Genomic DNA, 25,827 nt, shown 5'->3' on the forward strand with positions numbered 1-25,827 from the left:
CGAACCAAGCATTGCCCTATTATGCAAATACCGGGAACTATAGTGTGGGGACTTGCTTCCATAACAACGGGACGGGAACTTGGCAGCCAGATAAGAGCGTGTGTGAGGCTTCTTTTGGACAATGGTGCACCGGTAGCAAGGGAGCACACTGCATTGTTATCAATGGAGAGTTGGTGAAGTTTGTGAATCTCTGTCGTGTCGGTCCCAGTACCAAGCTTAGCATAGATATGATTAATGTTTCACGTAGGAAAGCCCAGCAAACATATTGCGTGAATTAGCTACTCTGAGATCTACCAGAACCTAGGCAGGGTTTGGTCTGCATCATTCAGGTGAATTTTCTTCTCATATACTTCACCTCGTTGCTATCTAGAGTTTCGTCTGTAATTAGATATCTAATAGGGAAATTATGAGAGCTTCAGTATCCTTGTCAAAAGATGGAAAGGTATTTGTGACGATCAAGTTTAGGAGCGCTAACTATTCATTATTACTCGCTTATGTTAATCTGGCAGTAAGGACTTCGGGTTTATTAATGACAAATAGGATAACTAGTCTGTGCCATCTGGACTCCCTGTAGACGGAGTCGTCGATCGTCCATAGTTGGAACTTGATTGTTGTCTCGGAATAATTCGCATCTGATAGCGTTCTACTGCGCCTTTAACTACAGTGTTGGAGTTGTTGGATATGCCCTTTTGCACATTACCTCTGGCCAATGGTTTTTTTGTGAGAGATCTTTACTTAGGTATCTAGTATCTTACCTGGTCCTTGAATCCATGTCAATACTAAATCAAATACAATGGTGAACATCAATCTTTGTGCTAACAGAATTAAGAATGAAAACAAGGTAAAATACAACTCTTTAACACAATCACAAAGAAAACAGATTAGAATACAATCCTTGACGCAGTGTCAAGGCACAAATTATTTTCGATACCCCCTATCAATGCTTTCCGTCTCCATTCACCAGGACCTCGGGCTTGGTCAATCCCCACTCCACTTTCACTTCTGGAGTCAAAATGCCTGACTTTCGGAGAATGAGCTCAGCGAGAGCCGGAACAGAATCACTTGTCAAGATCTCAAGAATCTGCAGATTGGCCTCCAGCTCGCGCGTGATCCAGTTTCTGATCTCGATGGCAACCAGTGAATCCAGCCCATAAACAGAGATGGGTACTGTTGGGTCCAGTTCTTCCGCAGGACGCATGAGGATGCTGGAGATTTTCTGTAATACTGCAGTGGCAATGACTGCAGAGGCGATCTCGCGGGCTCGAGACTGCCGGATTGCAGAGGCGGGTGAGATGTCCGCGCTGCCCTGCGCGGCATCGGCAAGCGTCCCTGCTTCGGCGAGGGTTGACAGACGCAAGAGATGGGATAACTTGGTGTCGTTCACCCAGAATGGCTGCTCAGTCGCTGGGGTAGTCTTGACACCGTCAAATCCCACCACGCAGTGACCGTCGCATGTCTCCTGCATTTCCTTTCGAATTGCGGCAGCAACAAGGCCGCGAATATCGTTTGCATCGACAGATTCGGTGCCGAGTTGCGCAGCTATTTGCTCGCGCTTTTCGTCGTCTGCCAGATATCCCACCCCACGAACGATGGGAAGGTCAATCGTTGTACACGGCATCTTCGCTGTGTCGGGATATTGGGCGAGTGCCGCCATAAATGTTCCACTGGCGCTGTACGCAGACTGGCCCAGGTTGCCAACAAAACTGGCGGCGGAGGAAAGTGTCACAAAGAAATCAATGTTTTCAATGTTTTTGGTGTTCTGCAAGGCACGTTGTAAGTTCCAGATTCCGTGGACTCTGGGGCGCACAACGGTTTCATAGTCTTCGAAGCTCATTTTTTCAAACAGAGTATCCTGAGAAACATTAGTTTGCAAGCCAAGTATGATAAGAATGCCAAAAACTGTACCCGAAGAACCATAGCGCCGTAGATGACACCACCAACAGGAGGTGACCGGCTGAGCAACGGAGCCAACTTCTGGTCCACGCTCTGCTGGTTGGCAATATCACATCGGCAAACATCCACTGTGACTCCAGCGTGAGTGAGGTCTTCGACAGCCTTCTTAGCCATTTCTGTCGATGCTCCACTCCGGGAAACAAGTACAAGATGCCTTGCTCCCTTTTGCGGTAACCAGCTGGCAAGATCGAGGCCGATACCCCCGGTGCCACCCACAACAACGTACGAAGCATCTGGCCGTAGTAGAGCTTCTTCCTTGCGGGGCGGATACACCTATATTTTTATGGTTAGTTCAATTTATTAGGTTGTTTATTTGCGAGAGCAGCTTTCTCACCTTGACCATGGCATCATCCGTCATTTGAACAACCATCTTGCCTATAACCTGCCCGCCCTGCAACGCCCGGAACCCATTCTCGACGTCAGAGACAGGAATCTTGGAAATGGGCCAGTGAGACTGGGCCCCAGAGTCAATGAAAATCTGGAAAGAATCACGTAGCAATCGCTTCAGCAGCTGCGGCCGCTTTTCCCGCACCATGTTCAGATCAACAGAAGCAAATGACAGATTTTTATTGAAATGGCCCATTTCCAGTCGTGAGTTCTGAGTGATATCGCGCTTGCCCAGCTCAATGAATCGACCGAACGGAGCAACACACTCGAAAGTTGCCTGCAGAGCATCGCCGCTCAAGGAATTGAGGGCAACATCCACGCCCTGTCCACCGGTGGCGCGGTGGATTCCCTGAGCGAAGGATGTGTCGCGACTGAAGAATATCTGATCTTCTTTGAGCTGGTAGATATCCATCAAAAACTTCTTCTTCTCTTCGCTTCCAACGGTAACGAAGATCTTGGCACCGATGCGCTGGGCAATAATGATAGCTGCCTGCCCAACACCTCCTGCGGCAGCATGGATGAGGATGCTCTCACCTTGCTCCAGGTGGCCAAGGTCAACCAGAGAGTAGTATGCGGTGCAGAAAACAGCTGGAATTGATGCTGCTACCTCCCATGGCATGTTCTCTGGCATTGACCATGCCGTTGATGCTGGACAGCGCGTGTAGGTAGACAGTGATCCAGGCGACATTGCGCATACCCGATCTCCGGTCTTGAAATCAGTCACGGCGGCTCCGACACGGGTTACAATACCGCTGCACTCTTGGCCAAGCCTGTCTCCTTGAAGCTGACCCATGGCCATCAAGACATCTCGGAAATTGAGGGCGGTGCATTGCACTTGAATCTCGATGTGGTCAGCCGGTAGCGGGCTGGTGTATACAATGTCATCGGTGAAATATAACTCATCCAGAACACGACCTTCGCCTGCGCTCAGTCGCAGCGCTCTGTTTTGCTTGAACAGCTGCAATTGCGGTGGTGTGTCCTGCGTCTCTTGTTGAACGCTCAAATTGAGAGCCGGGTTGTCGACAAGACGAGGAACACAGACATTTCCATTGCGAACAACAAATTCCATGTCCCCCTGCACGAGCTGTGACTTGCGGCAAAACGTGCTGTTGAATACATTGAGCATGTGTTCCACAGCCTCTGCATCAGACATGCGCTCCCGCTCGCCCAAGTCCAGTGTCACGAATGGCAGACCAGTCTCCGACCTGATTGTCCGAGCAAGGCCAATGATCATGTTTGAACCGAGAGACCGTGGGTTGATTTTGTTGTGTCTGGCGGCCCACATCAATCCTCTGGCTCGGCCGGCCAAGCGTTGAATGGCTTGGAACTTGTCTCGAGTGAGATGCGCCAGGGTTGACCGATCCATTCCTCCAAGGAAAATACACCATTTTCCTGCGACATCAGCGGTGGCCACGTCGTCGATAGTCATTGGTACAGAACCAGTGATTTTCTTTAAACCAGCTTCCAGAGCTAGAGCAGACACGCTTCCGATAGAATCCATTCCAACAACAATTACATCTCCAGGATTTGTCGGTCCAGTTCTTGAGCCATTGGCGGTAGACATCATCAGGCATCCGGACTGGTGGGAAGCTCCCGGGTATTCTTCAAGGCAGAGGTCAACTCCAGAGAAATTGTTTGCCTTCATCACGTTGCTCCAACCCTCAACGTTAAGAAGCGGCCCGTCCTTGCGAATCTCATCACTGGCAAGCCACCAGCCAGGCAGAAGTGCAAACGGGAAATGCCTTGCTTTTGAAACAGTCTCTTCAATGAGCATCAGCTTGCCACCGGGTCGTAACAGAGAGCGGATATTTGCCATAGTTTGGTTGATTTCGGGAGTGGCGTGCAAGACGTTACACGCAATTACCATATCATATGAGCCCAGGTTAAAGCCCTGGCTAGTCGGATCCGCAGAGATATCTAGAGTCTGGTATGTCATGAGATGGTTCCAATTCTCGAACTTCGTTTTTGCTTTTTCGAAGAATCCTGGAGAGATGTCGGTGTAGGTGTAGTGACCAAACCGAGGCGTAGAACCTACTTCACCTCCGCCGAGGCTTTGCAAGATTGGCAAGGTAGCGCCTCCGGTTCCAGCACCAATCTCGATGATATTAAGCTCGGGGTTCTGGTGGGCCATTTTGTCAATGCAGACTGATGCATTCGCATAGGCTTCACGGAGGCTGTCGAGGTCCTGGTAGTGCTTGCTGAGCCGGTCATCCTCCAACATGACGTTAAGCGGGTCGATCTGGCCGCGAAGAACTTGGGGAAGAAGCTCGCCGACTCTGCATGTCAGATCGCCCGCTCCATTTGCTGTCCTCAACTCGTTGATCGTCTGGTCCGAGAGGTCATCTGCTGGTCCAGCCGCTTGGCAAGTCTTCTGGGCCCAACGATAGAATTTCTGATGGTAGCTTGGGAAGGTCCCAAACTCCTCCTCTGGCACCGATCGCAACACCTGCCGAAGGTAGTGCTCAGCAACACGGTCTAGTTGGCTCATTCTTTGTCCTCCAGTAACAGCATCCGTATCAGGGCGGGGGAGTTTTTGGTAGTCGCCTTCAGAAAGGAACTCGAAGCAGGGCTCCCAGCGAAGTTTGTAGCACATTGGATCAGGCGTATTGTCCCTGGAGCCTTTGATATCGTTGGACATGGGCACAAGTGTCATTCCGTTGATGTCAATGACAACGTCTGTGGAACTGTGGGGATCAGTCGCGATGATGCGGTTGCTTTCGGTGTTGGTTGCAGCATCAATCCCGGATCGCTGGCCATAGAGTTGGAATTGAGTGCCAGTGCGTATTTCATGGGTTAATGAAACCGAAACATTTTTGAGATGTGACGGGACAAAGGTGGTCTTCGGACCGTCTGGCTGGCCATATCCCCGGAGAACCCACATCAGTTGGCAAATTCGATCAAGGGTTACTGGATGAACAATGCAATCGCTTTCATATTCGAATGGCATGCAGGCTTTGGTGTCCGGAACAACCACTGTGGCCATGGCTTGCTGGTTTGTGCTGGCAGTAATGTTCGACAATCCATGGAAGATTGGGCCATATTCGACACCGCACTGTGTGATGTTGTCATATAGAGTTTGCCTGTCCACCGGCACATTGCATGAGTCGTGCAATTCTAATGCCTTCTGAGAGAGTTCTGCGTCCACCGCTGCCTGTTGCCGAGATCCATCCACAGGGTTTGCGTCCTTGACTTCTTGAACCATTACAAAGCCATTGCAGTGTTGATCCCAGCCTCGGCCTTCAGCCCAAGAAAATACCTTGAACTCATGCCAGCCACGAACTGACTTGCCCGGCTCGGTTCGGCATGAGCGCAGGCTGATCATAGTTTCCACCGATGAATTGTCTGGGATTGCAAGGACACGGCTAATGGAGATATCACGAAGATGGATTTTGCCTGGTGTGATGTGATGCAGTTGTGCCTGCTGTGAGATTGCCTCCATAGCCATGGCGAGGAATCCAGTCATGGGATAGACATTGCTGTCATGGACTCGATGCTGACGAACCCAGGGATGGTCGTCGGCGCGAATGATGTTTCTCCAGCGAGGCTCAAAGTCCATATTCTCCATGCAAAGACTGCCGATGAGATCATTGCGCGGAAACTGACGATGAAACAGGTTTTGGCCCAAGCGCGAGCAAAACCAGTACCTTTCAGTGTGGTTCCAGGGGTATTTTGGGAGTTTGGTGAGGAGGTTGGGTTTTCTTTGACTTCGCCCGAGATCTGGGAAGTTGATAGCTTCAAAGTTGAGAGTCATCCCCTGGACAAATAGAGAGGCAGCCAGATTCTGGACGGCTTCAATTGCATCGACCTTGCGTTTCAAAGTGTGTGAATACTGTACATTCCGGGTAGGCGCGTGTAGTCGGATAATATCTTTGACTGGCGTTTGAAGTGCAGGATGAGGGCCGATCTCTACCAAACTGGTGATTTGGGTAGGGGCCTGTGTGTCTGCCAGCAGACTCTGCAAGCCCTTAACGAACTCGACGCGAGAGACCAGGTTATCGACCCAGTACGAGGCATCTAAGGAAGTTCCCGCAACCAGGCCGCCGCGGACCGTTGAATGGAAGGGAATGTCGGACGCTCGAGGTGCGATTTTTCGAAGCAATGACTTGTACTGCTGGGCAACTTGCTGCATGTGATGAGAGTGGTAGGCGACGTCAACTTGGAGTCGGCGGGTGAATATGCCCTCTTTGTCCAAGGCGGCTTGGAGCTCCACGATGACATCTCGGTCACCAGACAATGTAACACTCGACTCGCTGTTCACGCAGGCAACGACAGCTCGTTGGCCTCGCATGGCATCCAGAATTTGTTGGACTTCCCCGGCATTGGCGCCCACTGCCAGCATGGCTCCCTGAACTGTTTTGTCGTTTGCGAGAAGGTTGGCTGCGACTCCTCGGGAATATGCAATGCGGATGCATTCTTCCAATCCCAAGATTCCCGCTGCATAGGCCGCTGCAATTTCTCCGCTCGAATGCCCCACGACTGCCTTGGGGCGGACACCCCAAGACGCAAGAAGGTCAACCAGTGCCAGCTGGACCGCCGTACAAGCCGGCTGGCTCATGTAGGCCGCAGATAGTGAGCTTTTGTTCGAATCTTCTAGCAGTAACTCCTCTGGGAAAGATGTTCAGTACGTGCAAATCAAAGCGGAGTAAAGTGGTTATACCTGTAATGGAGAAATTTGCCCCCAGAGTCTTCAAACAAGTATCCACAGCCCGCAATGTCCTCTGAAAAATAGGATATGTACCCAGGAGCTCTTTACCCATGCCGTGCCACTGTGCTCCCTGTCCAGTGAATACAAAACCAATATTTGGCTCGCGAGAAGAACGAATCGGCTCTGGGTCTTTGGACAGATATTCATTCAACACCATATATGAGGATGCAGATATGGCCACCCTCCACGGGAGAAAGCTCCGCCGCTGGCCGAGGGTATAAGCAATGTTGTCCATCAAGCCGTCCGTGAGCGCCGGCGGGTTGAGGTCCAGATATGTTGCCAATTCTTTTGAAATTTGCAAGGCTGCCCGTTTATCGTGAGCTGACACAATGTACAGTTTGCGCTTTAGAGGGTCTGTGTTCTGCATTCCTTCGCCGTCATGCCGAGGACCGCGCTCGAGGACGACGTGGGCATTGGTTCCACCGAACCCAAAATTGTTCACGCTAGCATAGGTTTTACCCCGTGGCCAGGGATGCAATTTCTTTGGAATCTGTTGGTTAAGAAACTGTCAGCATATTCGCTTGCAGAACATTCTCTCCGCGGTCATCTCACCTTCATATTCCACTTGTCCAGGGGAATCTCCTCATTCGCCTTCTCGAAGTTGCAATTGGGTAGAATAAAGCCCCGTTCGAGCATCAGGGTAGTCTTGATCACCGAGACAATACCGCTAGCCCCTTCCAGATGGCCAATATTGGACTTGACCGAGCCGAGAAATAGCGGTTGCCGCGGTGTGCGTCCCTCTCCAAAGACTGCCTGCAACGCCCTAGCTTCCAGTGGATCTCCAACTTTAGTCCCCGTTCCGTGGGCTTCGACAAATCCTGTTTGGGACGGACTTATACCAGCGGACTTGTAGACCTGGCGCATCAGGGCTTCCTGGGCGGCGCTATTGGGCATTGAAATGCCTCTAGTCCGTCCATCTTGATTGATACCGCTGTTGACGACCACTGATCGGATGATATCGCCAGCTATGCGTGCGTCCTCCACGGATTTCAAAATGACAACCCCCGCACCTTCGCCGCGGCCAAATCCACTTGCTCTGTGGTCAAATGCATATGACTTGCCGGATTCCGAAAGAAGTCTTTATAAGAAATTAGTGACTGAAAATGGGCATCATTGATATCGCATGTTCTTACCGAGCCCGACTCATAGAAACAAATGCTTCCGGGAATATGTTCAAATGACAACCTCCCACAATGGCCATGGAGCATTCACCGTTGCGAATACTTTGGCATGCCAGATGCAAGGCAGCCAAACTGGAAGAACACGCCGTGTCGACCGTGACGCTCGGCCCAGTCAGGTCGAAATAATAGGAAATGCGATTTGCCTGCAGTGACAAAGCAGTGCCGGTGGCCGAGTACATAGGCACGGATTCCATATCCTTCATGTTGTTCGATTCGTAGTCCACAAATGACCCTCCTGTGAACACACCGACGTTTCGGCCGGCGATAGAGTGATTTGGAACACCTGCATTTTCCAAAGCTTCGTATACACATTCGAGCAGGATGCGCTGCTGTGGGTCGAGAGAACGCGCCTCTTGGAGTGTGATTTTAAAGAAAGGCGCATCAAACAAGCCAATATCCTCGTCTAGAAAGTGCGCGCCTTTGGCATTGATAGAGCCCGATCGATCAGGGTTAGGGTGAGAGAAAGCTTCGGCGTTGAATCGGCTCTTAGGAATCGGAGACCATGCACTCCGGGCTCGCGAGCACAGGTCCCAAAAGTCATCGAGTGTAGACACCTGTCCCGGAAGGCGGCAGGCCATGCCGATAATGGCCATGCGCTTAGGTGCATCCACGGGCATCTCCTCCTCGTGCACCCCATTGGTGACTGGTGTCCCAGCCCCATCGGGCGGTTGAAGGCGCATGTTTTGGGAGAAAGGGCGTTTCGGGATGTTTGTTCCAAGATATCAGGTGAGGTAGTTACTTGGAACGAACATGGCCCAGCAAAGTCGGAAGGTCTCGATAAGAGCAGGGCCGCGGTTTACTGGGGAGAATCGGATATATAGTCGCCACGTATCGGAATCGACCATCGGGCCGGTCAGCAGGTCGGCAGAAAAAACATATTCTTGATCGAGTTATGGGGGTTGATGTCGTCCCTTGCATGACGACGCCAGTTTGTAACTGCAGATCGTGCCCTGAGGGGGTCAGCCAATCGGGCAAGGATAGCTGATTTAGAGGCCCATACCATGTTCCTTGATGACGCACACCAATACTGTGAAGTTGAAGACAGGGCGCAGGATGGTTCAGAGACACACCCTCGTTAGTCCGGACCTAGGGCTGTAGATCCGGTTGAGTTCATTGATTTCGCCGCATACCCCGTGTAGCGCCGTCCTTCGGATCATTATTCTTCGCCCCGTGGCCCTTGCTAAAGTGAGGGTGCATTCCAGCGCAGGCGGCTCGGATCTCCCCTGTGTTGAAGAGTCCCTGGCAAGGAATTCCATTATCTTGCCTCAGCTGCTACTCATTCCGCGAGGGCGAGATGGGATATTGTTCTCTGCTTGTTAGGTCCAACCACCGGTATACTTCTCGCCATCATGAGGTTTCTCTGTCTGCCAGGCGCATTTTGCAATGCTAAGGTCCGTTTAAACTTGTCTGCACGTGCAAGTTGAGTTGACGCTAACGGTAATTTAGGCGTTTAACACGCAGCTGGGTAAGCCGGACACGTTCTAAATCAACGGATAGATCTGACCGTCCCTCGTGCATCCAGGGCCATTTTGCGATCGTCTCTTGTCGGCTGGCTCGGCCGACTTCTATTTCACTCAGGGCTGGAGGACTTCTTTGGGCCACCGCCCAATTTCACCTTTGCCGAAGTCGATGACCCCGACCTGATCAATTTCAATATTTTGGACTTCCCCGGACGCGATACCCCGGAAGATACGATGAAGTTCGCCCTGAAACTGGCGGGACAACCCACATTTTCCAGCATACGCAAAGTCATGGAACGGTTAATTGGGATCTCCTGGACACGGAGGATGACATTGCCGGCGTGATCGGCTACTCCGAGGGTGTGAAAATCGCCGCCACGCTCATTCTGGAGGAGGAACGCCGGCGCAAACAGCACGGTCGAGCTCCAAGACTGAAATGCGCCATACTCGTCTGCGGATGGCCGGTCCTAGACCCAGAAACCGGCGCAACAATCCTGGCGGCGGATGAAGACAGCGATGACGAGGGCGAGATGATCACCATCCCAACCTGCCATGTTGTGGGTGCGGCAGACCTTTCCTCGATGCGTCCATGGCCCTGTACAATGTCTGCGATCCGGACACCGCCGAGTTGTTTGACCATGGAGGCGGGCATGTCATTCCTCGGGGAAAGCAAACGGTGGACGATCTAGCGGACGTTGTTCGGGAGATGATATTGTCAGTAGACAACTGAGCTAGATGCGTTCCGTTGTAAAATTATGAAACTGGTTCTATACTTTCATTCATGTCAATCAATCAGGAGAGGCAGGTCTAGATCGACCCCCAGCATGCCTCAGCAGCAGCGTGCAGTAAAAATCCCCGAGGTCAGGCACAGCAATGGAGTAAAAATTCCCTAGATAAAAGAAACAACGGATTCTCAACTGGTATCCTTGAAGGGGGAACTCCAGTGGTCGTGTGATAGCAGTATTCAGGTCAATAACGGACTTGTCTCATTATTCTCTTCCTCCGGCTCCCCCGATGCCTGTGCCTGTTCTCGACCCTGGCCGCCCACGAGACTCACTAGCCACGCGTGGAATCCCCAGTCCAGGAAGCCACAGCACGTCCGTTCCAGCCCCTGGCCATCATCCAGCCGCTCATACTGAGCGTCCTTCCAACGAGAGCGCAGCCACTGCACTGTCCAAACCATCAGATACACCAGTCCGGCCAGCGCTACCGAGGATAGCACAGCAACCAAAACAGATAGGACCGTCAAGGTGCTGACGTTGCACCCGAAGGGCACGGCGCGTAGCTCCCATCGTTCCTTGGAGCCGAGCGGACAGATATGCGAGGAGCGGATGGGGCTGAAGATCGGCAGGCGGGCCGGGTTGGGCACGCAGGTCGAAGACTATTATTGATGCGGGTTAACTGATTAGCGATCATCCTGACCCGGCCAGGCGAGGAAGTGGGAGAGAGGTGAAACACCGTTCCGGAATGCAAGGAGAAGAAACAAGCACCACTGCATGTTGTGGGCCAACACAGAAAAGCAGCAATTATTCCATTTAGACGCAGTAAATATAGCCAAGGGAAATAAAAAATATGATATATGTCAGAAAGAAGAAAGAAATCGTCGGCATACAATGGGACACCAGCTGCACGCGACATCGCCTGCCAGGCACGAGGAGCACGACTGGCGCCGCCAACAGACGTGGAAGAGCGGATCGCTGGTGTCGAAGGGGCTGCTCTGGCCCATCTCCGATAGCTAGTTAGATAGATAGATAAATGTAAGGCGCTCGAGGTGATACCACCGGGTGTCTTAGGGTGATGGTCCTTACATGGGAGGAAGAAGAACAGAAGTTGTTGCTGGGGTAAGACTGCGGGGCGGGATGTCTTTCTTCTTCCATGACGACGACAAACAATCCCCGTCGCGACCATGTAACTACAAGAAGCACAGAGTAGGTAGTACAGAATCTATTAGTGGCTATGGATGGATGTATAACAACATGTCCGATTTTCGTCTTAGCATCTAGTCCAAGACCCAGAAACCCCCCATTCGCAGGATCATACTTCGTGCAAGCTTGCCTAGGGAGGGCAGCATCAGACGACACGCTTGACCTATATTCCCCAAATCATATCATTAGCACAGGCTTTTGGGGTCCTCGGCTGCAGCTCAGCTCAACTCACCTCGAAGAACCGCTTCAGCCACCAGACCTGGAAAATGCCCTCGCCAATCACCACCACGAGCTGGAAGAGACTCCACCACTTTACACGGCCGTTGGTGCTCTCGGCGGTATTCCGGTGCACGCGCTCCCGGACAACAATGTACGACTGCTCATCACGCACCTGCGCCAGGTTCTCGGAAAGACGGCGGACTAGCCCCAGTGCCATTAGTATTCCGTTATGTGTGATGTCCTGTACCGGATTCCCTTCTCTCACCTTCGATCTCCAGGGGATCCTGGTTCATTTCCGACTCCGGCACGTAGACAATGCCGTGGACGTTGAACGAGACCTCCTTCGAGTTGGAGGTCCAGCCCTCATTGCTGAAGCAGTAGGAGTATCGGCCGTCGGTGCGCGCGGTGAAAGAGTAGTCCTCCGATGAGATGGCTTGCTTGTAGTACTGGCGTCTTTGCGCGGGGTCCTCGACCTGGAATTGAAAAGGGGTCAGCAGTCCGTTTTCCCTTGATGGTCGCCATCAACACCAGGACAATTCACGACATACCCAGAAATCAATGTCCAGATTTCCACTGCCTCCAAACTCTCGATCGCCCACCTGGAAGGTGACGGTCATCAAATCGTCCTTGTGCAGGTCCTCGTGGAAGCATTCTCGCGAGTGAGACTTGAGCTGGATGGTGTGTGCGGTCGTGGCGGTGATCCACCCCAGCGCGGTGACCAGAAGGGCGGACGTAGAGAATCGCATAGTGAGGTCTGAGAGAATCCCGCTCCGTAGTACCTGGAGTAGAGTATTAAATGGGGGTAGGGAGGAGGTTGAAGCGGATAGTTAGGGAGTGTTGACGGGATCAACGCGCAAGGTGGCCGGAGACGCTCGGACCACCCGGAAACAGTCAGTGAAGAACGCAAGTATGTACATACGTAGCCGGGGAGAATATTGCTATGATTTGTGAACGAGTAGGACAATAAATAAAAACTCGCCAATTAAAGGGAATTGAATGCTCCAATCGACTGCATATAAGATAAATATCTGTTTGGCCAAAAATATATATTTGTGACCTGCTCCTCTGACATTGGATATATACCAGAGACATGCTCATCCGATATTCAATGAACGACCAAAAGCTGGGTAGTATCTCTACTAAAGACCAAGGCGGAGCATATCAAAACCCATCAGAATACGGATATATTGAATGTGAATTCCCAAAATCTTATACGGTGTATACTATAGACACAACAAGACTAGACACAGACACTGAACAGAGATGAGAGTAAGAAATAGTAAATATCTAACAGGTCGAAAGAGCGGCAGGAAGGCTATTAGGTATGTGAGAGAGGGGTGAGACTCATAGGTTGCAAGATCCAATGTACATGTGTGGGTAAATAATAATCAGGAAAAAGCGGAAGGTGGTATCAAATCCGAGAGAAAAGAAAAGAAAGGACGAAAAATCACAGGCGGAGGCCTTAGAAAAAGGGAGAAGTATGTATGGGAACAGAAAATGAAGGAAAGAACGAGAGAGAGTGTGTGTATGTGTGAGAGTGCGCTGATGAAAATGATACACAAGGCAAAAGGGATTCCGTCTTCCAGTGCATTCTGCGACGAAATGACCCGAAAAATATCACAAGGCAAAAAAGAAAAAAGAGAGTCAGTCTAGGAAACGATAGGATAGGCAAAATCATTCTTCGGAGTTTTCAGCAGCGTCTTCTTCACCAGGGCTCTCGGCAGGGCTTTCAACGGGACTTTCCACAGGGCTTTCCGGAGCAGGTTCAGTAGAGATTCTTGGCCCGAATGGACCATCATCTTCGTTCTGGCTGGGACTGGTCGCCGACACCAAGCCGCCGACGGTGCTCTCGATATCATCGGGCAGGAAATTGTCTTCCTCGTAGTTCCCCGGCTCGGCATCGTGATCGTAGCTCGAGCGGCGGAGAAGCGGAGGCGTCTGGGGCGGGTCGGCCACGGCGGTTTCAGTCAGGACGGAGCCACGGCGAGGCGTGGAGTTGAATCCTCTCAAGGGCCGGGTCTCCCTGTAGGATGATGTGCGTGCCGGAGCAGCTGTGTGCGGAGGAGCGTTTTGGCGGACGTGCGATCCAGGTGGTGTGAGGAGACCGGATAGGAAGCCACCGGCGGCGTTGTTGGACTTGGATGGCGTTTGGTCTGAGGGGTTCAGGCCTGAGTTGGAATTATCCCGGGCCTTGCGCCAGTTGCCCCATGCTGCGGCTGCAGCGAGAGGGAGAGAACGGGGCGAGGCGGCAAGGTCAGAAATGGAGGGAAGCGAGAGATTGTTGCCTGACATTGCTCGCTCTCTCTCCTGCTGCTGCATTTGCAGATTGGCCTTGAGACGGATAGCGGCGTCGCGGACGGCATGTTTGTTGAAGTTGGGCTGAGAGAGGGTCCGGATGATGTCCTGCAGATCATCGATGCGGACACCGAGAACCTCGCGCAACCAGGTAATTTCAGTATCGCGTTCTTTGATCTTGTTGGGAGCATCCTTGTCAACAGTTGAAGCTTCCTGCTCGAGCTCCTCAATGCGAGTCTCACGCTGCTGGAGCTGGTCTTGGAGCACCATGATTGATTCACGGAGAGCCTGGGGAGAAATCTTCTCAGGCTCCAAAGTGCCCTTGCTGAAGGACATTGACGGCGAGGCCGCGTGGGCAGGTGCCGGCGCCGCGACAGCCTCAGTGCTGGGAGCCTTGCCGCTACGAGCAGCCTCGGCGGCGGCACGGGCAGCAGACTGAGCGATCTCGAGCTTCTCTTCAAGATGCTGCACCCGCTCCTGCAAGTGCTTGACCTTGTCATCGGACAGGGCCAGACGGTCCATCAGATGGCTCTCACCCCGCTGGCGATCTTCGGAGCCGTTGTGCAGGGCACGACCATGGCGTTCACGGAGATCATTGAGGACTCGCTCGTGCATCCTGCGCTGATCATCAAGAGCAGTCTCCTTGGATTCGGTGGCGGTCTCAAGCTGGGATTGGAGACGGAGGATTTGCGCCTCCAGCTCGGCCCGGACGAGCTCGGCCTGGCTGTTGGCAGCGTCCGCTTCGGCCTCCACCTGGGCCTTGGTGCGCTGGATATCCAGACGGTGGGTCTCCTGAGAGTCGTTAAGCTCACGCTCAAAGCGAGCAGCCTTGAGATGCATCTCATGGTTCTCGTTCCGCAGGTTGGTGACCAGCTCGTTCAGTTTTTCATTCTCCTCGTGTGACTGTTCGAGCATGAACTTGACCTTGTTGGATTCCCGCTCCTGGAGCTCGAGGTCATTAACATCTTGCTCCAGTTTCTCACGCAGCTTGACTTCGCGAGTATACGAGGCGTACAGCTCATTGTATCTGGCAGTCTGCTCTTCCTCTTTTCGGCGCGATGTAGCTTGCTCACGGCCGATGTCGTGAGTAGCGTTGACCATGTCTTGTTGGAGGCGGTCGAACTTCTCAGTGAGGTTCTGCCGGACAGCCATGTTATCCTCGATGCGAACCCTCAGATGATCGATTGTTTCGTGGAGAGTCTTGTTCTCATCCAAGGTCGTGCTCAGCTGCTTGCGATAATTATCGCTGGAGACACGGTACTCATCCAGGTCACCTTGAAGAGCAATGTTCTTCGAGGACAGCTCGGCGATGGTGACTTTCAGAGTCTCAGCCTCTTCGGCGAGGGTATCCGAGCGGAACTGCATCTTCTCGAAGTAGGGAATCTTCTCTTCCTTGAATTGAAGGAAGCGGGTCTCTGCATCTTCCGCGGCAGCGCTGTGACGAGCAGTATCTTCTTCAGCGACCTTCAAGCGCCGCTCAAACTCGACTACCGTCTCTTGCGCCTCCCGGCGTTGCTTATACTCCGCCTCCGCACGCTCATCAGCCATTCTCAGCATGGTCTTGAGGCTTTCAATCTGGAGCATGAGGCTGTCGGCACCGATCTCCTCGGCATCAGTCATACGCGGAGTATTCGCGGCCAGCTGTTTCGCAAGCGTTTCTTCGAGGATCTCGCGCATGTCGCCGACAGGATCCTGAGCAAGCTTCTTGATAGTCAAGGCCTGTAATTCGGCAATGCTCTCCTTGAGCAGCGCGATCTCGCTATGGCTGGAGTGCTGTGGTGAGCGAGTGGGCAGGTCATGGGTGGCCAATGCCTCCAAGACAACATTCTTCAGCATATCCAGCTTGCGGTCCCGCATGTGGTGAGGAGAACGGCCTCTGACAGACGAATGCTCGTGCTCCCCCTCATCGTCTTCGTCGTCGGCATCGCTATCCTCAATTTCAGCCGAAGTACTGCGGAATACCCGGCGGCTGGCGGAGCCGGCAGCAATAGAAGCAACAGACTGCTGGATGACACCCAGCGCACGCTCCATGGGTCCGAGCCGGTCATCAATGGCGGAGCCAACGAGGTCGTTAATGCGGCGGTCGAAGAATCGGTTGCGGTTCATAAACTTCTCATCTTCGCCCGAGGATATCATGTCATCCCAGTCGCTGACATGGTCATTCTCCGTGATCAGCTGACGGACAGGCGATTGAAGACGAGATACGAGGCTCTTCTGGGGCGAGAAGGTAGCAACACTCTGCGCATCGACGTCCGAGCCCAGCTTGGGGATATCCAGCTTGTAGGTTCTCTGGCCACCGCCGGGGCTCGGGCTGGGAGCATCGCCTCTGGCGTCCGCAGAACCGAATCGCTGTTCCTTGGTGGGACCACCCACGGAGTCGGTGATGTGCTGTGGTGGGGGGGGAGTGGTCTGCCGTACAATGCCGACATCTGAGTCGTCACCGTTCAATTGCTCCATAATGGCGTTCAACTCCTCATCATCAGGCGACTCCAGACCGGAGTCTTGGTTGAGGTTCTTAACCTGCCGAGAAGCGGGCTCAGGAGTGCGCGTCGGGTAGTGCGATCCAATCTCACGCTTCAGTTGTTGCGCAGATGGAGAAGGCTCCTCCTCCTTGGGCTGTGGCGGGGGAGTGTCGGATGCGAAGCGGGAGGCCATGAGACCACCCTTCTTCTTCTTTTCAGCCGGTTTCTGATCAATCAGAGGCACTTGGTCATCGCTCGCCTTCTCAGCAAAACTGGATGGCTGGACAGTCTCCGGCACAAATTCAGAAACGGCAGGTTTGAACTCGAAAGGCGCGGCTGTGGCAGACAATGTATTCTTGGAAGAATCCACAGATTCCTTCGCGGCATGATCCACAGCATTGGAGTCAGCGGGAGGCCCATTTTCCTGCTTGACGGCCAGCTCAGACTCAGCCTGATCGGTAACGGTCTCTTCTGGCACCTTCGGTTCTTGGGCTTGCTCAGGTTGAGCCGGGGATGCTGTATTGGATCTGGCAGCCTCAGCGTCATTCTTCGCATCAAACAGTGTCCAAGTAGTAGCCTCGCTGACAGGCGTTCCTTTCCGTTCGATGGACCGGTCCTCCGGCAATGCGTTCTCCTTGCCCTCAGCCAGGGTAGGGAGCGTGCTCGAGGCCTGCGCGTTGCCTGTATCGCCCAAAGGATGGGTTGAGATGCTATACCGGGCTTCGCCTTGGGCATGACCAATGCCGCGACGGGCACGCTTATGGCGATCCGTAGGAACTGGTCGGCCATTGATGTCCTCGCTCTCGACGTTTTCATCGTCCTTTTTCTCCTTCTCAACCTCATCGGGTCGCACAATCGGGATAGCCTTTGATTTCTTGGGTGGCTTGGAGATCTCCGAGAGATCAATGTCACCAAAGATCTTTGTGCGGTTGACCGAAGGGATGTCTGTGCTGGCAGTGGAGTTGAGGCTGGCCGAGGGGTTGAATTCTGGAGCCTCGACATTGAAAGAGGCAGCGGAGAACTTGAAGCTCGATTTGGGCTTGGCGTCGGAGCGCGTTGTGCTGTCCATCGAGCCATGTGTGAGCCCAGCAGGAGCGAAGGCTGGAGCCGCCGCAAAACCACCGAAGCCATGCTGCTCACCCATTCCACCGAACTGGAAGGCGCTGTTGGAGAATGGCGAAGCCTGGGATCCAAAAGAGGAGGTTGGGTTGAACTCCTTCGCTTCAACGTTCAGAGACGAAGTTGACAGCTTCGAATGGTGACCAGAGTTCCATGGTGCCCCACGATGCTGTGGTGTTCCACTGAGGCTGGGGTTGGTATCGAAATCAGATCCCTCGTGCCCATTGTCCTGGAGATAATGGTCCCCAAAGAACTGGTGTGCTTGCTGGGCGAATGAGTGAGGCGGCTGGCCAGAGGTGCTTTCATCGTTCTCCGGCAGCGCCCAGCGGGAGTTGAGCAAGTCAGCAGCTTTTAGGGGCTGAGTATCATGATCGTCTTCGTCCAATTGCCGTTCAATCGACTCCTCCAGGTGATAGTTGGGATGCCCCATCTGGTCAAGGCCACGCTGCAAGGTCTCGCTGAGATTATGACCGTGGCCACGAGGTGTCGGCTGAGCAATTTCAACATTGGAAGCGTGGAATTGATCCGGCGGCGCATTGATGGGGGTCTGAGGCATAGGGAATGGCGGGCCATCGGCGTGGGTCTGACCGAATTGATCGCTGAAAATATCTTTGGAGGGAGCCGCACCATCGAACCCTTGGTGGAATGGGTTTTGACCATGCAGAGGGGAAACTGGTGATAACATGGACGAGAAGTTGTGCATCCCTCCAGGTCCAGCCGACGAGTTGGCTTGACGAGCATTGAGGAGGCTCTGAGGCGTGATGGATTGAGCCGGCGGCGTGGGCTGGAATTGGAATGGATATCCAGGCATATAGTTCTGCTCGACGCCCATGAACGGTGTCTGAACGCTAAATTGTGAAGCAGGAGACGCCAATGACCCCATCCCACCACTCGTCGTGGCTGTCGACTGGCCAAAGTGTGGCGAGAAGGGATGATGGGGTGCAAGCGGATTGCTCCCTGCCGACGCAGTAGGCAGCGGCGGCGATCCGACAAGACCTGGGAACGGTGTGTGCGTTTGGCTCATTGCAGCCTCGGCGGGAGACATGGAAGGTTCCGGCTCCGGTTCGGCAAAGGATACTCCCAGAGCCCGCAGCTTCTCCTCTTGCAAGTCAGCAACATAGGCATCCCACACGGCCTTGTTGGGGAAATTGATGACCGGCTCCTTGCTCTTTGGGTCTGTCTGCATCTCGGCTGGATCGGGATATAATGGTCGACTGAGGCCGCCCAGGTCTGTCGTCTCAGTTGGATCCTCGGACGAGCCGATGCTGAATCCACGGACATCCCATCCGTCATCCTCCCATTGTTTTAGCCGCTCCTGAACATCTGCGGGGGTCAAGAGACGAGTCCCATGCTGCTCCGATCCTCTTTTATCATCTACTGGTAGATCCACAATACAGGCCTTGCCGCGCCAAGCCAACTTCTTTCGCCGTCTTGGGGTATGGATAGAAGCCTGGGACTTGTGTCGTTTTGGCAGCGCCGGCTTAGATTCAGCCTCTGGCTGCTCTTGTAGGGTTTCAATATCCCCATCGGCCGGCGCAGGAGGCAATGGCTTTTCCACAGGCGAGGTTGGGCTGATCACCTCCGCCTCAGCGGAGGGCTCCATCTCCTTGATATCGGACATGATGTTCTGCGGAGAATCTTGGTCGTAGGCAAATCCCCAAAAGTCCTCTTGACGCAGGGTTTCTGCACGCTTGTGCAGCTTCTTCTTTAGTCCAGCTGCGCTGCGGCCCACAAAGTCCGAGAGAGTGGGTGTTTTGAGGAGGTCGTCGTCGTCCCGAATGTCTCCCTCTAGACCGAGCCAATCGTCCGACCCGTCGTCTGCAAGCTGTTGCTGCTGCTGCGCTGCAAGAAATGACGGGGCCTCACTCCCAGAGTCGTCACTCAACCAGTTGGTGCGCTCGCTCCGAGGCTGGCCCGAGAGATACTGGTTGATCCAATCCTGGGTGAAATCCCGAATCGACTTGTCTTCGTTCTGCGCGGCGGGATCTCCTTCCGGTGCGTTACTCGATCTCCGAGACGCCGGGGCAGGCGAGCTGGCTCCAGATCCGTGATCGACACCGGCGTATTGACTGAGGGTCAACGAGAGTCTGCGCGAACTGGGTGCGGCATACGGGGAGCCCCAGGTCGTTGTATAGTACAGACCACTATCTTTCCTGCGGTGGTCCGGCGATGAACTCTGCGACTCCTCAGTCTCACGAAGTGCCGAGAAGACGGGGAGCGATGGCGGCTCGAGGGCAATGCTCCGTGGAGAATTTGGGGCTGAATGCGAACCCGCGGCGGACGAGCTCGAATCTCCTGACGGCGGAGACGATAGGAGCAGAGCCGGGGCTTGGCGCGCCTCGTCGTCGTCGTCGTCTGTCGGGTGGAAGGGCGGAGAAGACGCCGAAATGGCGGAAGAGACGGGGTGATCTAGATCTGGAAATGCATGGTCAGTGGCCGGGTGGGGGAATCAAGGGAGACCGAGACAGAAAGAATTCTCGCGTGGCAAGGAAGATAAAATGGACCAGTCACATACCTTCCGTGTCGACTCCTGCAGCAAGCACTTGCTTGCCGCTCCGCTTATTGTCCAGAATGTTGACGCATGGAAATCACACTGGGCAAATTGAAGACCACCTGGCGGACGACCGTTGTGATCTGGGTCTGGGGGTGTGGGGGGTTGGAAGGGAGTGTGGAAGACCAGCAGTCTGGCAGTGGGATGGCCCAGTAGTCCGAGGATGTCGTGGGATAGAGATCACAGCAGACCGGGCTCGGGATAGACCATGGCGCAACAACAGGAAGGAGGTGAACGAACGACAAACAGGGGAAAAGGGAAAAAAAGGCCGTCACGTCACGGGCCACGGGGTGGGTACTGGGTACTTGGATGTTGGCCGGGCCAGCGCGCGTTGATCGAAGTACCGGGTACCTAGGATGGACTCGGTCCCTGAGTGGCTTAGGGTTGGCCGTTACTAGTTCCCTTCGCGTCGCGTCACTGTGGCCTTTGGTCCTCGGCCCCAATGGGTTTGAATTGGATCTATACAGGACCCTCTCTTTCTTGCATTGCGCTGGTCTATCCACTCTCGTCCATCGGCACCTCACCCCCCTTGCGCCATTCGCATGCATTCAGTGAGCGCAAAATAAACACGGCGAGATTTGTGGTTCGTGTCTGGAGATTCAGGGGTTCCAGATCCACGGCTCGCCGTGACATGACCATTACCATACAGCAGTGGTTTCAGCGCATATCACTGGTCAATCTCTTATTCAAATGGGGCCAACTCTGTATTGTATAACTCTATGTAACTTCGATGATGGAGCTATGAGATGCCGGACTCTATGTATGTACTCTACGGGCAAGTCATGTCGAACTTGGCCGTACGGCTCGCCGTCAATAGCCCCCAGTGCTGCTCGTTCGACACCTGCCCATTGTCCCCCGTGCTGTCGGGCTTCCACGACTCATCAAACGCCTCGAAATAGAACACATCCACCCCGGAGTTAAGCATGGCGCACACCCCGTCCTGCCAGAACTGCTCGGCATTAGCCGTGCCCGCCTGCGCGGCGGCATAGTCTGTCCCGCCGTCAGTCGGCCAGCCAGTCTCGCCGTTCAGCACGCGGATGTTGTCGAAATTGCTACCGGCCACCTGCTGGATGTGCTCCGTGGCGCCCTTCATGTCGGAGAAGTAGACGTTGGTCGCGTTGTCGATCGGGCTGCCCTGCCAGTAGGCGAAAGCATTGGAAAGCAGGTACGTGACGTTGCCCTGGATCAAGGGGTCGGCGGTGCCGTCGGCGTACTTGTTCCAGCTATCCGCGGTGCCGACGGTGGTTTGCGGGAATGCGCTCTTGACCTGGTTGATACGGGCCAGGAGGGCATCGGCGGTCATATCTCCGCGGTACAGGGCCTCGGAGCCAACGGTGATGGCCTCAACGACGGCCTCGTTGCCCGGCACGGCAGACTGGAGAGCGCTGAAGTCCTGGTTGAACGAGGCATCGGTGTCAGGCCACATGCCGAGGACGACCTTGGCGCCGCTGGCCTGGGCGGCGGGGAGGATGTTCGCGGCCGTGTCGCATTCCGAGGATGAGTAGGTGCGAACAAGAGTGGAATTGACCAGCGACTTCAGGGCGGCGAAGTCGGCTTCGTAGTCGCTGGTGGCCTTGCAGGAGCCATCAGCGTTCTTGTCGCCGAGCGAGAGACCCAGCGTGCCCTTGGCGGCCGAGACCACGGCCGGAGCGGCGAGGACGAGAGGAAGAATGCTGGTACGCATGGTGTGGAAATGTGTCGGGGAGAGGAAGAATGCAAAGAGAGAATTGTATGTATGTACAATGCAAAGAAAGAGCACTGAACAATGAAGAACGGCAAGGTGGCGGCCTTTAAATATCCCAGAAAAGGTACCCAAACTATCTGTTCAGGCCTTGCGCGGCCCTTCCTCGGGGTCCTGAGGCGAACGGAACCAGACCTTGCACTGGAAATACTATTCGATGCACCAGAGTCATGATGTCACCACGTTAGTCCCAGATACCTCCGAACCCTGGGATGCGCGTGGAGCCGCATCGGACGACCTGCCGGTCTGACAAACGGCATGTCCGAGCCGGTCCCCATTGTCCCTGTAGCAGTTTGCGGAACGGTTCGGGGCCTGATGATTGGGCTGATCATCGGTCTGGACTCGGGTCAAGTTCTGGAATTCTTCTCTCGCCTCTGGTGAGCCATGGTAATCTGATGAGCGGCACTGCGGATGAGTAGGGGGTTTTTCCGCTTGCTCGTAGTGAGTGTTGTTGAGGCCTGGGCCTGCTTGGCACGAGAAAGGAGGATTTGGACATTACCTGACTGTTTAATGGGGAGGAGAGATGGATCCCCGGGCATATTCAGAGTAGAGAGAAGTAGAAAGTAGTAGTATACATGGAAATAAAAAAAGAGGGCACACCCCGTCAACATCTATCTCCGTTCCGGAGTCTCCTCGCCACCCCCAAATCGATTCTTCCACCACACCCACGCAGCCTTACACCAAAACCACGTCTCGATCGTACCAAAGATCCCCAGCACGACAAACAAGAACACCTTGACATTCCGACTGATTCCGAGAGACTCCAAGCTCGCAGACGGAGGCTTCTCATAGATCTCGTCATCTTTCTCCTCATTTGATTTGGACCGACGGGGCTTGGTAGTGAGCAGTGCGGCCCGGGTTGAGAAGGCGGATGATGTTGGAGGAGACGAGGCGGGTGGAGCCGTCCAGTATAGAGGTGGTGGGGCTTTGACCAAGAGCGGAAGCTGGCGGGGGAGGAATTGTGGTTGCGGGCGGGTGGAGAGGCTGGTTATGGCGAGGGTGAGAGTGCGTGGTGGACGGCGCAGCATGATTGATGATGTTTTTGTTGTTGTGAGTAGTGTAAGTCAGTCAGTCCGTGGTAGTATAATCCGGACCCCCGTGACATCGGGCGTGAGGGTGCTCTGACCTCTTGACTTCAATGGTGCCATAAATCTTGCTGGATTGTGATAACTAACGCTGCGTGAACTAACAATGGTGGCAGAGACATCAACTCATACAAAATAATTCGGCCATGCATGATTCCATCCGTCGGCTAAATCTAAACAATGTCCTCCGAACATGCCATACTCAGAGGTCAATGTTCTTCTCCCGCTGGTACAGCTCCCTGAGCAGTTTCAGTTGGTTGACGCCCATGCTTTTGTTGGGGAGGACGTCCGGTAGATCCACAATGGCCCGGCGCATCAACAGCAGGCCGAACTGCCCGAAAAACCCCAGGATGCGCTCCCCGGAAGACCGCAGCATGGAACCCAGCAGCGTCACCTGCGTCTCCTGCATTTCTCCCGGTGGAATAGCCAGGATCTTCGTAAGTGATGTCCAGAACATCGTGTTGGGGAATGGATTCCGCCGCTGGGTTTTGCCAAAGTTGCGGAGGGCTAGTGCCGCGTAGCCGGCGCCCAGGGCTGTCATGCGGTCTGCGTGTGTTTGGTCACTGACGAAAGGCCCGCCGGCTTCGTCGCGCCACCATCCCAACGCCCGGCGTCCGGCGTCAGTGTTTTCATTGCCCGTAAAACCCCAGAGTGCGGGGCAGACGACTCGATACTTGGCCCACAGGATGTCGGACATATGGATACCCTTGTACATGAAGGCATCCATGGAGAAGATCTGTGCGGCGATAATGCCGACCGGCTCGGCGTGACCCGGGTTGATGGATGCCTCGTTAATGAGGGCAGAAATGAGGGCTTTGGCGAAGACGTTGAGACCGTAGATGAGGAGGGCTGGGGCTTTGTTGTCCTCTGAATTGGCAATCTCCGGAGGAGGGAACGCAATGAACTTGCGCACGTCCACTGAGGGCTCTGAAATACTGGACGCCTTTTCTAGTTCCGCTTTAATCTGTGCAATCTGTTTTGGGCGGTCAGTGTTACAGGCATCACCAAGAGAAAGAGACTGCTACTTACTTGTTGTCTGTTTGTCCCCTTGCCATCTCGAAGCTGGCCCACACACTTCTTAATTGACCGACGCATGTCTCCCATGGCTTGCTTGGCCGGGGCGTTTTCCTTGGCCACGTTGCGTAGCCATTGCCGCATCTCCTTGAGGGTTTTGTGAAGCTCGACGTAACGTTCCTGGACCTTGATCTCTGCCTCGGTGAGTCGAGTACCACCGACCTTAGCTTGTTGTTCACTGCGCGCTTTCTGCTCCGCCGCCTCCCTGGCCTTCTGGGCCTCTTCTTCCTGTTTCCGCTTCTCAACCTCTACCCGTTCTCGTTCCTGACGTTCCTTCTCCGCCTGCGCGGCCCGCCGCGCTTGCTCAGCCTCTCGTTCGGCCTTCTTTGTCGCCTCTTCCTTAGCCTTGCGCTCCGCCTCGATCCGCGCTTTTTCTTCCTGCTCGCGTCGTAGCTTCTCGGCTTCTTCGCGTTCGATTCGCTCGCGTTCTTTGCGCGCCTCCTCTTCCTTCCGTCGTCGTTCTTCTTCCTCTTTTCGAATGTGTTCTTTCAGGTAGGCCTCGGCTTCCTCTCGGACCCGGTCATGGTAGGCGGCCGCTTCATCGAGGGCGGCATTGTGCTGGGCTGCGAGTTCTTGCTCCTTTCGGTCGAGTTCGTCGTGGAATGCCTTTCGCTCGTATGCATGGACCTTCTTCAGGTCGAGGTCGAAGAGGCGGACTTGCTCGAATTGTTGCGCGAGATCGCGCATGAGCTGTTTGGACGGACTGTCCAGCGGGGGAACGTGAACCTTCCCTCGAGCCATGGTAAAGAGTGTCGGAGAGAGGAAGGCGGCGCGTCGGTGGTTGTTTCGGTTACCTCGACACCACGAGATCGTGGATCGAGGGAGGGAGGTTGAACGTTGCTAATCGCCGAAGGAGATGGTCGAGTCCAAGGAGGTCATGATGTGAAGAGAATGAACGACAATGGACGGTGTCAATAATGAGGCGACACCAGAGTTCGGGACCTTGGAGCTTCTTCCGCAATGGGAGCAAAATAAAATACCGTGCTGAGTCAGCGTCTAGGGGGGCTGGGAGCAAGTCTGGTTCTGGTTCTGGTTCCTTTGCATCATCATGAACATCATCATCAGGGAGCTAGTGTAGACCGAGCTAGAGCTCTGCGCCCGGGAAGCTCGAGCTCTCTGCAAAGGGAAAAAATAGGTGCATTCGGGGTCTCCCCTTCTATCGTTCTTCCCCCCATTCACGCTGTCACGCTATGCCCCGTTTCGAGTGCCCCCAGTGGACACTGCTACTGCAGCTTAATAGCCCCTAAGCCCGCCAATCCCGATCGTTCGTAGGGACCGTAAGCAGGCCGACCTTCAATCTAGAGCCTGGGCACGATGATTCTCCCGCGATCGATTGAGTCTCTTCTTTCCACGGATGCCGCATGGATAATAATACCCAACTGATTGATGATGACGATGATGATGAAGAGATCAATCCACGGCTCCCGTGCTGGCAGGGTCCATACGTGTATTTACCACGCTTCATTATGGCCGTCCTTCCGTTTTCCGCCTATCATGACCGTACCGTACCTCCCCACACCGGCTTTGTACTTGCTCGTCTTGCACTTCATCTTTCTCTCCTTTCCTTCCTTCTTTCCCCTCGGTCCTTCTGTCCTTTCCATCTCCCCCCATCTCTCTCTCTCCTTCCCCCATCGTTCCTTCTTCGATCCAGTCGGTGCCTACATCGTCTA

The 25,827-nt window shown here is 54.1% G+C and overlaps 8 protein-coding genes across 8 annotated transcripts; 1 reads left to right on the plus strand and 7 right to left on the minus strand.

Moving 5' to 3' along the window:
• Window positions 1–937: 937 nt before the first annotated feature.
• On the minus strand, window positions 938–8,906 carry N7474_000638 (uncharacterized protein; the record flags this gene model as incomplete). The annotated part of the gene is made up of 6 exons (XM_057192053.1): window positions 938–1,852; window positions 1,906–2,226; window positions 2,288–6,945; window positions 6,998–7,535; window positions 7,598–8,123; window positions 8,179–8,906. 6 exons carry the CDS (start codon window positions 8,904–8,906, stop codon window positions 938–940), a joined length of 7,686 nt encoding a protein of 2,561 aa, XP_057057006.1.
• A 669-nt stretch (window positions 8,907–9,575) lies between these two features.
• On the plus strand, window positions 9,576–10,375 carry N7474_000639 (uncharacterized protein; the record flags this gene model as incomplete). Its single annotated transcript, XM_057192054.1, has 4 exons — window positions 9,576–9,617; window positions 9,673–9,691; window positions 9,805–9,925; window positions 9,976–10,375. The coding sequence occupies 4 exons, from the start codon at window positions 9,576–9,578 to the stop codon at window positions 10,373–10,375; spliced, it is 582 nt and encodes a 193-aa protein (XP_057057007.1).
• Window positions 10,376–10,650: 275 nt separating this feature from the next.
• Window positions 10,651–11,412, minus strand: N7474_000640 (uncharacterized protein; the record flags this gene model as incomplete). The annotated part of the gene is made up of 2 exons (XM_057192055.1): window positions 10,651–11,067; window positions 11,299–11,412. The coding sequence occupies 2 exons, from the start codon at window positions 11,410–11,412 to the stop codon at window positions 10,651–10,653; spliced, it is 531 nt and encodes a 176-aa protein (XP_057057008.1).
• A 422-nt stretch (window positions 11,413–11,834) lies between these two features.
• N7474_000641 (p24 family protein) lies at window positions 11,835–12,576 on the minus strand (the record flags this gene model as incomplete). Its single annotated transcript, XM_057192056.1, has 3 exons — window positions 11,835–12,031; window positions 12,096–12,303; window positions 12,379–12,576. 3 exons carry the CDS (start codon window positions 12,574–12,576, stop codon window positions 11,835–11,837), a joined length of 603 nt encoding a protein of 200 aa, XP_057057009.1.
• A 928-nt stretch (window positions 12,577–13,504) lies between these two features.
• Window positions 13,505–20,467, minus strand: N7474_000642 (putative myosin class II heavy chain (MHC); the record flags this gene model as incomplete). Its single annotated transcript, XM_057192057.1, has 2 exons — window positions 13,505–20,121; window positions 20,449–20,467. 2 exons carry the CDS (start codon window positions 20,465–20,467, stop codon window positions 13,505–13,507), a joined length of 6,636 nt encoding a protein of 2,211 aa, XP_057057010.1.
• A 559-nt stretch (window positions 20,468–21,026) lies between these two features.
• On the minus strand, window positions 21,027–21,941 carry bgt1 (1,3-beta-glucanosyltransferase Bgt1; the record flags this gene model as incomplete). Its single annotated transcript, XM_057192058.1, has 1 exon — window positions 21,027–21,941. The coding sequence occupies one exon, from the start codon at window positions 21,939–21,941 to the stop codon at window positions 21,027–21,029; it is 915 nt and encodes a 304-aa protein (XP_057057011.1).
• A 668-nt stretch (window positions 21,942–22,609) lies between these two features.
• Window positions 22,610–23,026, minus strand: N7474_000644 (uncharacterized protein; the record flags this gene model as incomplete). Its single annotated transcript, XM_057192059.1, has 1 exon — window positions 22,610–23,026. The coding sequence occupies one exon, from the start codon at window positions 23,024–23,026 to the stop codon at window positions 22,610–22,612; it is 417 nt and encodes a 138-aa protein (XP_057057012.1).
• A 259-nt stretch (window positions 23,027–23,285) lies between these two features.
• N7474_000645 (putative RNA export mediator Gle1) lies at window positions 23,286–24,898 on the minus strand (the record flags this gene model as incomplete). The annotated part of the gene is made up of 2 exons (XM_057192060.1): window positions 23,286–24,056; window positions 24,113–24,898. 2 exons carry the CDS (start codon window positions 24,896–24,898, stop codon window positions 23,286–23,288), a joined length of 1,557 nt encoding a protein of 518 aa, XP_057057013.1.
• Window positions 24,899–25,827: the final 929 nt, after the last annotated feature.

Source organism: Penicillium riverlandense (genome assembly GCF_028828495.1).
Source record: "Penicillium riverlandense strain IBT 135883 chromosome Unknown utg000001l_segment0_segment0, whole genome shotgun sequence".
NCBI lineage: Eukaryota > Fungi > Ascomycota > Eurotiomycetes > Eurotiales > Aspergillaceae > Penicillium > Penicillium riverlandense.